We start from the raw sequence: 13,131 nt of genomic DNA on the forward strand, positions 1-13,131 counted from the left end.
TTATTCTGGTGTGTAGTTGGATTTCAAGAACTTCAATTTAGTATGAATTCAGTCAGACTAAAAGGCTTGGATGCATTTTAAAAGTCCTGTTTTAGTTCTACTCACAATAGTGTAACTGCTGTACATGTACAGACTCACATGGTTGCAGGGGGTGTAAAAACTTTGTGTTGTGGCAGCATGTCAGTGACTCAGAGATGATTTGAGGCGATGGCATTGTCCTGAAAGAAGCACTTGGAAACCACACTGTTTCATCATGCACTCATAACAGAAAGGTGCTGCATAACAGCACCTCAGATGAAAGTTTTTGTCTGACCTGTGAAGACTGTATTCATTTTTTTTTTTTTTTAACCTTTTACTTCATGAAAACTAAGTCTGTATTTCATTGTAAGATGATATGTTAGGCAACACAAACAAGAGGTAAATATTTATGAAGGCCTGTTTAACACTAACACAAAACTACACAAACACTACGATAAACATATTACAGCTTTGGGAGTGCCCTTTATCTATCACTATTTATTGTGCTCTGACGTTGCCTCGCCCTTTGTTTGAAAAATAAAAACGAAGGGAGTTGAATTGTGTGTTCCACAGAGCTCTGCCTTCAAAAGTCTCTAAGTGCACTCTGCTATGTTTTTACAAGTGTTTTTATCATGGCAACATCTTGTTTACTTAAGTTGCCTGCTTAAACCGCTTGGAACATGTTAAGAAAACATTAGGGGAAAGTCTGCACAAAGCTGCCATTGTTTAACAGCAGGCCAGAGTGCAAGCAGCTCACCAAGGTGTTAACTCTCAAACCCCTAAGCACTTCCACATGAAACCCAGCATCTTATCCTTTGGGCCTCCCTAAAACCAAAGATAAAAATTAGGAATACACCAGGCTTTATGTGACTGTTGCAAAAGTCCCTGATTGTGAGGAATAATTAACTCAGGAGATCTTTGTGTGGATGTGTGAAAGATCCACACAAAATTTCTGTTAGTATGAAATCAGCAGAACACAGTGTACGAGAGGAGAAAAAGGTGAGGAGGACGCTAATGTCAACCAGATTTCAGCTCCGCATGCCAACATTAACAGCTAACACAGGATTGAAATGTTGTTTTAAACTTTGTGTGTATTTACTCTATCTTTTTAAGAAAACATTACATACCTCCATGCACTATCTTGATAAATACAAGGCATCAAAGCCTGTTCCTGTTTTTGGTTTCAGCACACATAAGGGTGGGGTTGGGTTTACACTGGAGCCTGGTGTTTTTATGAGGGTCATGACTATTCTCTTCAGTGTCCGGTCAGAGGTCAGAGCTTGTGCCTGTGTGCCAGGGCTGCACTGGCTGTTGACTTCAAACATTTTATGCAGGTCTTACATTTGAACTCTACTTATAGTATTGTTTTGTGTATTATTTGGACATAGACCACTGCAAACCATCCACCCTTCATGAAAAAAGACGCATATAGGCACCATATAATGAGGAATGATCACATCTTTAACAGACAGCATGTAGATCCTGCTGCCAGGCTCTCAGTCTGAACAATAACAGAAGAGAATGAACAAAGATGTGTTGCCTATTTAGTAAAATAGCCAGGAAGACCATTTTTAACAGCTTTTCTCCCTTATTATGTAGGGGAACAGTGGTTCACTGTTAAGTAAATACACCTTATGGAGAGTGTTTTTTTAGTCAGCAGAGTCCTCAGGCCTTCCTTCTTTGATACCTGCTTAGACAGGGTCTTTCAGTGTGAGGTTTGCATGTTTTCCTCATGCATGCATGAGTTCTCTCAGCTTCCTCCTCTGGACCAAAAAATGCTTTTTAGATGAAATGGTGACTCTAAATTGCCAGCAGGTGAATGTGAATAAACCAGCGTTTACCAGCATCTTGCCTCTATAATTCTGTGATTGGCTGGGGACCAGTCAAGGGTGTATCCCGTCTCTCGCCCAATAACAGCAGGGGTTGACTCCAGCCTCCTGTGACCCCAAATATGATAAACGGTGTAGATAATGGATGGATGAATGAACAGAGTCCTTAATTCAAAACAAGAAGTAAGCAACTGAGGTGGGAGGAACTGAACAGCGCATTTATACTCCACTTGGAAATGTCTAGTGGGTCCACAATATTTCAGGGGTCGGTGGTGGGGGGATGGAGTAGAGTGTAATCGGGCTAAGAAAAGAAACATGCGGCCAATGCTAGTGAATATTTTTAAACCATCACTAGTAAGCATAACACAACATAAATTAGATAAAGCAGCAGAATGGCAGATTCCAGTAGCAGTTCATTCTTCCTTTTAGACACAACAGCTAGCGGTTCCATAACAACTATTAAAATATCATATCTGTTACACTGGTTTTGTCAAAGCCATGAAAAACAGTGATCATAATTACTATAAAAACATCTATCTATCTATCTATCTATCTATCTATCTATCTATCTATCTATCTATCTATCTATCTATCTATCTATCTATGTGTATATTCAAAGGATTAAGAATTTTAAATGCATTAATCTCAGAATATCTGTAGTCAATCACAATAATTGCATCCTATCCATCATAATTGAAATTTCCCCTCATTGCAATTGTATTGTGTGATTTTGGGTTTTGCTACTGTCTTAAACTAAGGGCAACTGAGTTCCTTTTTGGATACGGACGTACTTTTATACATATAATGAAGAGATTACCTTAATTTAACCCAGGAAGAAAGAACCTGTTATGGATTGAAAAGAAAATAAGGGGTGCAGATGACTTTTGGCTTGACCACCGAGCTGTCTGTGAGTCTTTGACAGTGAAATGAGACCTTAAGGAAATGTGTTGTTAACTAAGGAGTGCTGAGAGAGTCAATAAATCATGGGATCCATCATGATTGAAAACATTTTAATTCAGTAAATGTGACTTTTAATTAATCTTAATTAATGTGATTAACATATGTGTGTGTGTGTGTGTGTGTGTGTGCGTGTTTGTATTGATATACAAGGAGAAGTGTTTTCTATTTTATTTTATTTTTATTTATTACATCAGGTTGAAAATTTTACTTATTGTACCCATACATAATTCATATGAATTATTTTTTCTATCTGTTGGAGGTTAAGACTGAAGAAATCTATCCAACCAGTGCGCATTTAATGAATATCCAGAGACATACAGTACTCTTGCTGTGGTTTGTGTATTTAACTGAAAAATGTAAGAGAAAAAAACCTACCAGAAACAGTAAGTGAGATGTAGAAAGCCTACTGTTGCAAGAATGTCTGTTTGACTTGTTTTATTGTGGCAATTTACATTGGGGGGGCTGTCATCCTGCCAGAGAGCTTTTAAAAGTGGCTTCATTTGAAGTCCAGAAAGTGACACATGCCAACGTTCATAGTCTCTCTCACTGTCAATTCCCCGTATCCCCTGCTCCCGTGTCCAGACACTCCTCTCAAGGCTGCATTAGGGCCATTTGAATATTTCATTTCCTATTAATTATGCACTGTGACTCTCCATGTCATTAGAAAAAATAAAGTGGAATGTAACAAAGGATGAAAAGAAGCAAGGCACATGTCTCCTATGAACACAGAAATTCCAAAGCTGCTCACGTAGTCCAGCCTTTATTGAAAATTCAATCTGTGCCAGTTAAATTGAAGTTGAAATGTCTTTACCTATTATTTTCTCCTTTGAAATGTTTACCAGTGTCATTTACTGACCTACTTAATTAAATTGGCATTTATTTAGCTCCAACCAATTGGAAGCGGAGAGAACTCTGAATTACTCTCAGCAAAGAGGGTTACTGCTCATGCTTCCTAAAAATATTCCTTTTTGACTTCTTTAAAGCCATGATAATTAACTTTAAGGCTAAATACATCACTTTCATTTTTCATAAATGTATGATAAAACACAATAGGTGGGCCTTAAGGGGGAGAGATCACATTTCCCTTACAAATTTAATTTAGTGCAGCTCAACAGAATCCTTTAAATGTGGCACAATTCTTTATTCCCTATCACTTTAATGTGTTGTATGTACACAATGAAACAGCATTAAATTTAGCTACATTAGTCCCAGTGTGTTTTTGCAGGTTGACTTCTGGCCTTTTTTGCTTTTTTTTAATAAAAGACTAAAAGTGTGTTAGAAAAGGCGAGCATCTCTCTCCCATCTCAGTGTGCACACAGACAAGCCTTGCTACAGTGACCTACATGTTCACCGAAGGTGTGATATAATTTATGATATATATTATATATTGGATCCATTAGCGAGCATAATGAAGTAGTAAAATGAAAGGGTATTTGTGAAATCAGTTCAAACATCCTGCTCGGATTATGATTAAATGATTAATGAAATGCCTCTGCATAAGCATTTTCAAACAGTAATTCATGTAGCTGCTGATAAAATTCCCCCAATCATATTTCCTTCACTGGTGAACCTTATCTCCTCCATTTTATATAAATCACGGAAAAAAGCCTGTCTGCTACCCAGTGAGCTACTTATTAAGATTAGTATAAACGTACAGGAACAGAGAAAGTCTTCCCAGTATAAAATAATAATGAATAATTATATTCATAATTCAAGTTTGTGACAGATCCCATCTCTTTGTCCTGTTGTCCTCAGCGTCTGCTCGGACTATATTAGATTTCTCATAATTTTAATGACACAATTATCAGAAATGAAATGCATATCAAACAATGCAAAGAGAAGCTGGGATAAGTGGGAACAACATTAACGAGTTAAAACTCAAACTCTAAAGTAACACCACTCAGCGTAGGCCTGTAGTTCAGATCTGACTGTTCTGAAATGTGAGATTTTCACATCAGTTTAAAATGAAATATAGAGTCTATTTATTGAGTTTCACACTTTGTCCTGTGTCTGTTTGTTTTCCAGACATCTTAACAATGAACATGCCCTGGATGACAGGAGCACGGCCCAGTGTCGGGTGCAAATGCAGGTCGTACAACAGCTGGAGCTGCAGGTATTGTCTCTGAGTTTGTTTTGGCCCAGATATTTGTGTGTCTTCCTCCCCTGACATCTCCTCAGTGTCTGCTGAACCCCTCCCTGTTCATCCACTATCAGCCAGGGCTCACAAGGGAGCAGAATTACAAGATAAATAACTATTATCATTTGAACATTTAATAATTTGTGGAGAATCAGACATAAGTATGTTGTATAATTAGTAAGTTTGGGTAAACTTACTAATTATACTAATTATTAATAAAGAATAAATACATTTCTAATTTGACTTTATTTTTAGGATTTTTGTTTGTTTGTTTGTTTTGCATTGATAATGAGGGTGTAAAGTGACAAGACAACACAAAAATGTCCACAGTTTAACGAAAATCAGTGCACTGCAGACAAGTTTAGATAATCAGATGATTGAATATGTAGGTGTCGTCTTTCTTTGTCAGTTTTGTTGAGATAGAACAGCCTTGGATATTCTAAGTGTGCTCACAGATCACTGTCCAGTGATAAGGAGAGTATCACTATGTTTGTCATATAAAAGAGAATTAAAGTTTGCATGTATTTAAAATGATCAAAATTAAAGACACTGTGTTATAGGACATTAATTATTCCCAGAGTTCCTGCAGATCCTTGAAAAGTCTTGAAAAGTCTTTGAAATTCAAGTCCATAAAACAGTCTTCAATCTTAGAGGGGACTTAGGCTCAGATGTGTTTATGCAATTTTTGTTTTCAATTGTTCTTTTTTTTTTTTATTTGAATCATTTTAGCACATCCCCTTGTTGCATAATGTTAAATGATAAAAATAGTATAATGACTATATGTTATTTTGATAGAATAGAGGCATTAAATGTGCCAGAAATCATTAAATTGGGGTGTTTATGACCAAAAGCATTTCTTTGTCCTAAATCAGTGGATATTTTATTAACAATGCATTAAACCAGACGTTCAGCTGCGTACTGAGAAATCTCACTCACCTTTCATTTGTGACTATTTGCCATGCAAAAAGTGATATAATTCCTCAGCTCAGGTCTTAAAAAGTCTTAAATTTGATTCTTAAAAGTGTTTTGGATCCTTGTATTCATGTTACAGTCGCTTCCCAGACTTTATGTAGTATTCTTTTGAATGATAGATTTTCTTTTTTACCCCCCAATAACCAGATAAATGAAGTCATTTTGATAACTAGAGTATAAAAGTTAAAGCACGTGTTTTTACTAGCAGCACACTGCACCCTCTGACACCCTGTTATTTCTGCTCTGGTGATGCATTCTCCAGAGATATGAAGCAGGGTTTATCACACTCAGACTTTCTCTGCATGCAGTCCATCACTGTGATGTAAGCCTGCAGAAAAGACAGTGCTCATTTCTAGACAGGTAGAAAGGGCCAGAGCTTTTATTCCCAATAAGACAAAGTAGCTTTTCATCTCAAAATGGAGCCGGTGGTTTGAAAGTTTTAACAGTAGAGTTGCTTATAAAGCTCATTAAAACATTAAAAATAGGATTTTAAGGGACAAAGGTTTATCAAGTTATAACTCAATATATGATAATACATCTTATTTTTTACTTAGGTGGAGAAAGATGTGCTTTTAATTGTAATGTAGATCCTGAAAAATATTTGATGCTTTCTTTTCCTCCATAGCTAGCGAAAGACAAAGAGCGTCTGCAAGCAATGATGACACACCTCCATGTCAAGTCCACAGAACCAAAAGCCACTCCACAGCCGGTGAGCATCAGTCCTGTCATACATTTCACTCTTTTCCCTCCCCCATTCTCATGTTTGTGTTAATTGACACACATGTATTCATTAATCTCTTCCTTCATCTTCTAATTTATCTGCTAAAGCAAAACAGCTGTTCTCTTAGCAGGTTGTAAATACTGCAGGGACAACAATTTAGAGCTTTTAATCAACGGAGTATATGCTCTCTAAGCCAGGTTGGAATAAAGAAAATATCAGACTATATATCTATATCTATATATATATCTATATATATATAGATATATATATATATAGATATATATATAGATATAGATATATAGATTTATATACTATATTTATTTATATTAGGGCTGTCAAAAAATTACGAATTGTAATTGCAATTGCAATTGATCTCAAGATTTCTATAGTTAATTGCAATTAATCACACCCTTTTTATTGTTTTCTAAAATTCCACAATATTGCATTCAAAACAGTTTATGTTTCACTTTTTTATTTCCTACTGTGTTAGACTAAGAGTCATTGGAAACTGAGTTGCTTTAAGAGGTTGATTGAATACTTCAACTTGAACTTTAAAAGGGATGAGAGAACATAAAAAGTGCAAATGTTTGATATCATTAGGTGCAAATGACCTTTGATTTGTTCACTGAGCTATCTGGGAGTTTTTTCTAAGTGAAATGAGATACTAAGGAGCAGTGGTGGACTTTTTTGACGTCACCATGGCTGCAAGGAGATGCTGACATGGCTTACTCAGTGCTTGTTAAACAAGACATTGAACCATGTGATTAATCATGATAAAAAAAATCTTCTCCCTACAGCCAAAGCGATGTAGAGTAAGTCAACTGATGGTCCCTTATGTCTTATTTCATTTTAAAGTCATCTCCACCATGTGTAATTAAACATTTTCCTTTATATTGTTCCCATATTTCCTTTAAGATAACAAAATACTTTTTTTGTGGTCAAGTTCATGTCAAATATTTTTGGTCTACCCATAAAGAAAGGTCTGTATTCAAACAGGAAGTTATGACACTTTGTTCAACACAGTAGAAAAATCTGAAATAACAGTTCTGAATGCAAAATAGTGGAATTTTAAAATGTGATAAAAAGGGTGTGATTAATCACAATTAATTGCAAAAATTATGAGATTAATCTGGATTAAAAATTGAATCTTTCAACAGCCCTAATGTATACAAACATTCATATATAAATAAGAAATAAACTTCAATTTCTTGCCTTGTGCACAAAAAATAGCTGCAGTTGATGTGTGGAAATTTAGAAAAAATATAAGATCAGATCAGTTTTTATCTCCTTGAACTATTCCTGACTTCATCTGTATCACTCTTAAATGCTACACAATAAATTATATTCATCTTAATCACTAACTCAGAGGGGCGAGGTCAAACATATGCCATTCTCATGTCTGCCCTTCTTTGTCATGTTTAAGAAAGGACCTTGCTACCATTTTTCCGACTCAATACCAGTTCATTCAAAGAGCCAAATGTGGGCAGATCATTTTACTTCAGGGCATGAATCTAAAATCACACACAGATTCACAATATCCATGAAGCCGTCGAGTCTTTCAGCATACTGAGATCATTTATCATTTATACTTAGATCATTAGATAATTTATTTATATCAGGAGGGTGGCTGTGGACACGCAGAATCTATATGTGCGCCCCACCAACGGCAACAGCTTAATATATAGAGCCCTCTGAAGGACAATAGGCCGTGTTAAAGCTGTGCGTGTCACACACGCTGATTGTTTGGATTGGAGTGCACAACAAGGGCTATGTCATCGGGTGATTTGTATATGAAAAGTGATAGATACAGCAGATAACATCTTGAGCTCACTTCCTTTCCCCCTCTCCCTGAGGCCTGGGAATGGCTGCGTCAAGCCTTTGCATTAACACCGCCAAAGGGGCATTTTTATTCAAATTAATTCAATCCCTACTCCAGAGCTGCTTCGCCTGCTATGTGTCGTTATGAAACGCTGTGATCAATATGTCTGGCTTCAACTTGGTGTGACTTGCACAGGTCCTAGCTTAAGCTTTGGTAAGACTGGAAAAAAAAACACATGCTCTGAGAAGATGCAGAATGAAAGTAGCCTGTGAGCTCAAGTAATGCCAGATACGCCTCCCTGTAATTCAGTGCTGTTGCGTATAATAAAGACGTGTATAAGAAGCTACCTGTCATAACAAAGCAGCTCAGATGAATGTGCTGGTTTACATTTAGTTATAATTAAAGACAAACAAACTGAGACTGTGCATGCAAAATGTCAAATGAATTGGATTCATTTTTCTTCTGAGGTGGATGGGGGCACGAGAATATCACAACAAATATAGCACATTAGAAATGCTTGTTTTTGTGTGAGTGCGCCTGTTTCTATGTGTGTGTTTGCCTCTGAGTGTGTGGGTGGGTGTCTGCACTCAGTGTCACTAAGCATTCTTGTCAGAAATCTGACCTTTTACGCCATACATAATTAAGGAGGGACTTTTTGTTTATTTTCTTTAGCAGCTTGCCGAGTCAAAGCCAGTATAATTAGATCACCAATTACCATTTAATTAATTTCAGTCTGAAGTCTCATTTTGTCTAGGCACTGGAGTGAGCCCAAATGGTGAGACAAACAAAGGCAAGGCTATTACCAGCCTGTCTGGCCTATTGTTGAAGCCTCTCTCTGTTTATTGCTATGGAATATGGATGAAACATGAAACAAAGCCTACTAATCCACAGGAAGAGAAGTCAACACCGCAGCACCATTCTTTTGATAGCATTGTGTTAGAAACATGCATGCCCAAGTGATTTATTTTGCTCATGATTTAAAATAAAATGTCTTCAGCTATGGATGGTGACGATGTAGTCAACATTTTTATACCACTGAAAAAAATACAAATAGCTTGAGCAGATTCTGGCTAAAATATTTTAATATTATACTTCTGTTCATGTCTAGTCAGCATTCTTGCACCATTTGCACATCTTGCAACCATACTACCAATGCACATGGACTTATGTATACTAGCAATGATACTTAAACGAGGTTGCACATATTTAAATCTTATTTTTTTATACTTTCTTCAGTTTTTTTCATGCAATTTTAAGTTCCTGTACACTGAAAGCAAAGCTAGTCGGGGTCAAACTCCTTGTTGTGTAAGAATACTTGGCCAATAAATTCTGATTCTGATAGATTCTAATTCTTAAATAGCAATATATAATACTGCGAAGATCAAGAAAATACAAACCTAATACTGTTAGGAGCAGGCTGCTATGTATTCATTCAGTATTGTTTATTTTTTTGTGAAATAAAAAAAGGTGATTTTTTTTAATATCCTCATTTTTTAATTCTGTGTGAAATAATATTTTTTATTAATTTTCTTTTACCTGTTTTTGTCAAACCCTCCACATCCTCATTGAATCATCAATGATCAAAAATCTTGACATCAATTATCAACAAATGATGTCACAAAGGATAATGTCTCGCCAGCGTTGTTGCCCTTTTTAGCTCTGTGTCTGTCTCTGCTTTTTTTTCTTTCTTTATCTCATAGTCTGAACTGAAGTTTAATTTGGAAACTGGCCTCCTTCGGCAAATTAGCAATTAGAACAATTTTGTTGGAATATGTATCTGTGTCAATAGTTTCCCTGCCAATTACTAGCTCTAGCAGGGGGCCAGGCTAAAATTTTCCACTTGACTGCCGCTGCAGTATGGAAGCTTGGCACTTGGCTTGAAAACATCACAGCTGCAGAGAGATACGCTATACCTTTGGAGCATTTGGAATAATAAGTTTACCTTGAAGCCATTATTACTTCACTTCATCCTTCTACATAGCTTCCGTCATATGCTGGCTTCAGTGTTACAGCAAAATGTTCAACAAAGCTCATCTGTGAGACCAATTTGGCCGAGATGACAGGTCAGACTGATAGGATAGTTCATGGTCAGGTCATCTCAATAAGCAGCTCATTATTCCTCGTGATTTACTTTCATTTTGTTAGTAGCACAAATTCTTTTTAGTGAGAGTGGAAAGAATGATTTTTCACTGCCGCTCTGACCAGTCAGTTTCCCTTCTCTACACAACTCTCACTAGTTCCTGTGCAGTAGATAAATATGATAGGGGCGTTTGTCCAAACAAAGGCAAGGAGAAAAAGAAAGCCTGGAGAGAGTAAGGGGGAGCTGAGAAGAGCGAGAGAAGGCTTTTCAAACATTTAGAGAAGTTCATGGATCATCATGAACCTTTGGAGTCCACCGTCATGCCGGTGTGTGTGACATCATCATGCCCCATATTGCTTACATGATAGCATGCAAGCAAAGCCACATTTTACATTGTAATCAATTAGTGTGAAAAGTGATTTTTTTAAGCTCTCTTTCAGTTTTTGTTTGACGTCAGCAGGTCAGTTAGAAGAGGAAATAAGATTATTTGAATTTGATATAAAAATAATTTTACACAGAGGGGACATTGTCCCATACTGTCCAGGACTGGCATGGGTCATTTTTTCCTAATTTCAGCATTTTATATATATATTTTTTAAAGGAAAAAACTCCTTTTATTATTTTAATTCACTGATTATCCATACCATAAAAATGCAGTCTATGTAATTTAATCCTCCTTGTGTTCATAAGACATTTTATGGGACTTTTGAAAAGGGGAAAAGCATCCTATGTATAAAATTATATTTCTATTCATTTAGCTTGAGTTTGACTCTCTTTTAAATCTTTCTTATGTTAAATTTGCACTGTTTGGGAATCCCTTACAGTATTGGAATGCAAAAAATGCTATATTGTTCTCTGTGTACTTACGTTAAAAAAAATTTAAACTTGGCTATTGATTAGTTCAGTGGTTCTCAATCCAGGGGTTGGGACCCCCCTGGGGGTCTTGAGACACTGGGAGGGAGTCACCAGTCTTAAAAAACAAATGAGATTTCAAATGTTATATTTTACACATTTAACAAGAATATATGTTTAAAATTAGTTTAATATAATATAAAACACTGTAATCTGGTGAGCTTTATGCTGAAATCAAAGTAACGTAAAAAAAAAAAAACTATAAATGTAAATCTGCACATGACTATTCTTGACTGTGTATGGCTGCGTTCAACTATGCCTCAACCTCCTTCAGGTACATTGGGAGTCTCTGATCTCTTACACCTTGATTTTGGAAGGTTGCAGGCTGAAAAGTTTGAGAACCACTGGATTAGTTGGGAAAAATGTCTAAATGGATGTTTTCTGTGTAAATATGTTAATTTTTGGCTTAATATGTGTAATTTTACTAATTTTATATGTAAATTTACAACATTTTCTAAATTTCTTACTCTTGAAATGAACATTTCCACCTGTTTGGTTACATGTTTTCTTAAATAACAGTTTTTAAAGATCCATTTTTTGTGTGTGTATTTTGGAGGTCCTATATCTAAAGAAGTAAGTTGAAGTAAACAAATAGTTTTAATTTCATAAAGCTGAGGTTTTGTTTAAAAGAATGATACCAAACATGAGCATAGTAAACATTTGCCAAGTGGTTTGTATTGTCAAAGAAAAGTACCAACAAGAGTTGTCAAGATTAACCAAGTTAATCACAATTAATCAGGATCTAAAATAATTGCAATATATTTTTTAATCGCACGGTTTGCTGTCCATTTCAACCTTCTTTAACAGACAAATCAGTAGTACAGCAGAAAAATTCAGAATGACACCAAAACAGTTTAAAACACAAGACAGTGGAATTTTAATATGCAATAAAATGAAGCGATTAATCGCAATTGAAAAATGTAATCTTTTGACAACCCAGGTTTGAACAAAACAGCCAAATTAGTCTGGACTTCTAAGGGTCTAAGACACAGCAGTAATCATCTGTGCTCCTTTTTTCTCTGTTTTTTCTTCTCTTCAGCTCAACCTCGTGTCAAACGTCAAACTGTCCAAATTAGCCCCTGAAGCCTCTCCTCCTCTTAGCTTGCCCCAGACCCCCACCACACCCACAGCACCCCTAACGCCGCTGTCCCAAACCCATTCAGTCATCACCGCCAACAGCATCCACAGTGCAGCTCCCATGAGACGGCGCTACTCGGAAAAGTACAACATGCCCATCTCTCCAGGTAAATCAAGAGTACGCACAGAATCGCATGTAAAGAAAAGTACATGGGACATTGTTCTCAACACTGCTGCATCTTCAAAGTCGTAGCATGCTTACATGAACTGCTTTGTGAGGTCCTGATTGGGCTCAACTGATCATTTTTTTCTGTTTTCAGATATCAGTCAGAACAAAGAGTTTTACATGAATGCAGACGTCAGACCACCGTTTACATACGCCTCTCTAATACGACAGGTAAGGCTTATGCTTTTAATGCATGCTTACATGTTAGATATTAACCTGCTTTGTCATGGTCAGAAATACAGCAATTAGAGACTCAGCCCATGAGGTTTCAAACTGACTTATTTTTGCTGTAAAATTTCAATGCAAATTAGTTGGTGGAGAAGATTAATCGTCTGTAATTCATTGAAGAGTGTATATGTAATCCAAAAACAGCCACATAT

The 13,131-nt window shown here is 36.3% G+C and overlaps 1 protein-coding gene across 3 annotated transcripts in view; it reads left to right on the plus strand.

Annotated features, from left to right (window-relative positions):
- foxp1b (forkhead box P1b) overlaps positions 1-13,131 on the plus strand; it is a 206,310-nt gene that overhangs the window by 183,590 nt on the left and 9,589 nt on the right. For all 3 annotated transcript variants that reach the window (XM_041783699.1, XM_041783698.1, XM_041783700.1), the window contains 4 exons: positions 4,833-4,920; positions 6,542-6,625; positions 12,488-12,692; positions 12,846-12,922. In XM_041783699.1, the coding sequence (XP_041639633.1) occupies positions 4,833-4,920; positions 6,542-6,625; positions 12,488-12,692; positions 12,846-12,922 (454 nt within the window). The remainder of the gene's footprint in view (positions 1-4,832; positions 4,921-6,541; positions 6,626-12,487; positions 12,693-12,845; positions 12,923-13,131) is intronic.

Source organism: Cheilinus undulatus, linkage group 3 (genome assembly GCF_018320785.1).
Source record: "Cheilinus undulatus linkage group 3, ASM1832078v1, whole genome shotgun sequence".
Taxonomy (NCBI): domain Eukaryota; kingdom Metazoa; phylum Chordata; class Actinopteri; order Labriformes; family Labridae; genus Cheilinus; species Cheilinus undulatus.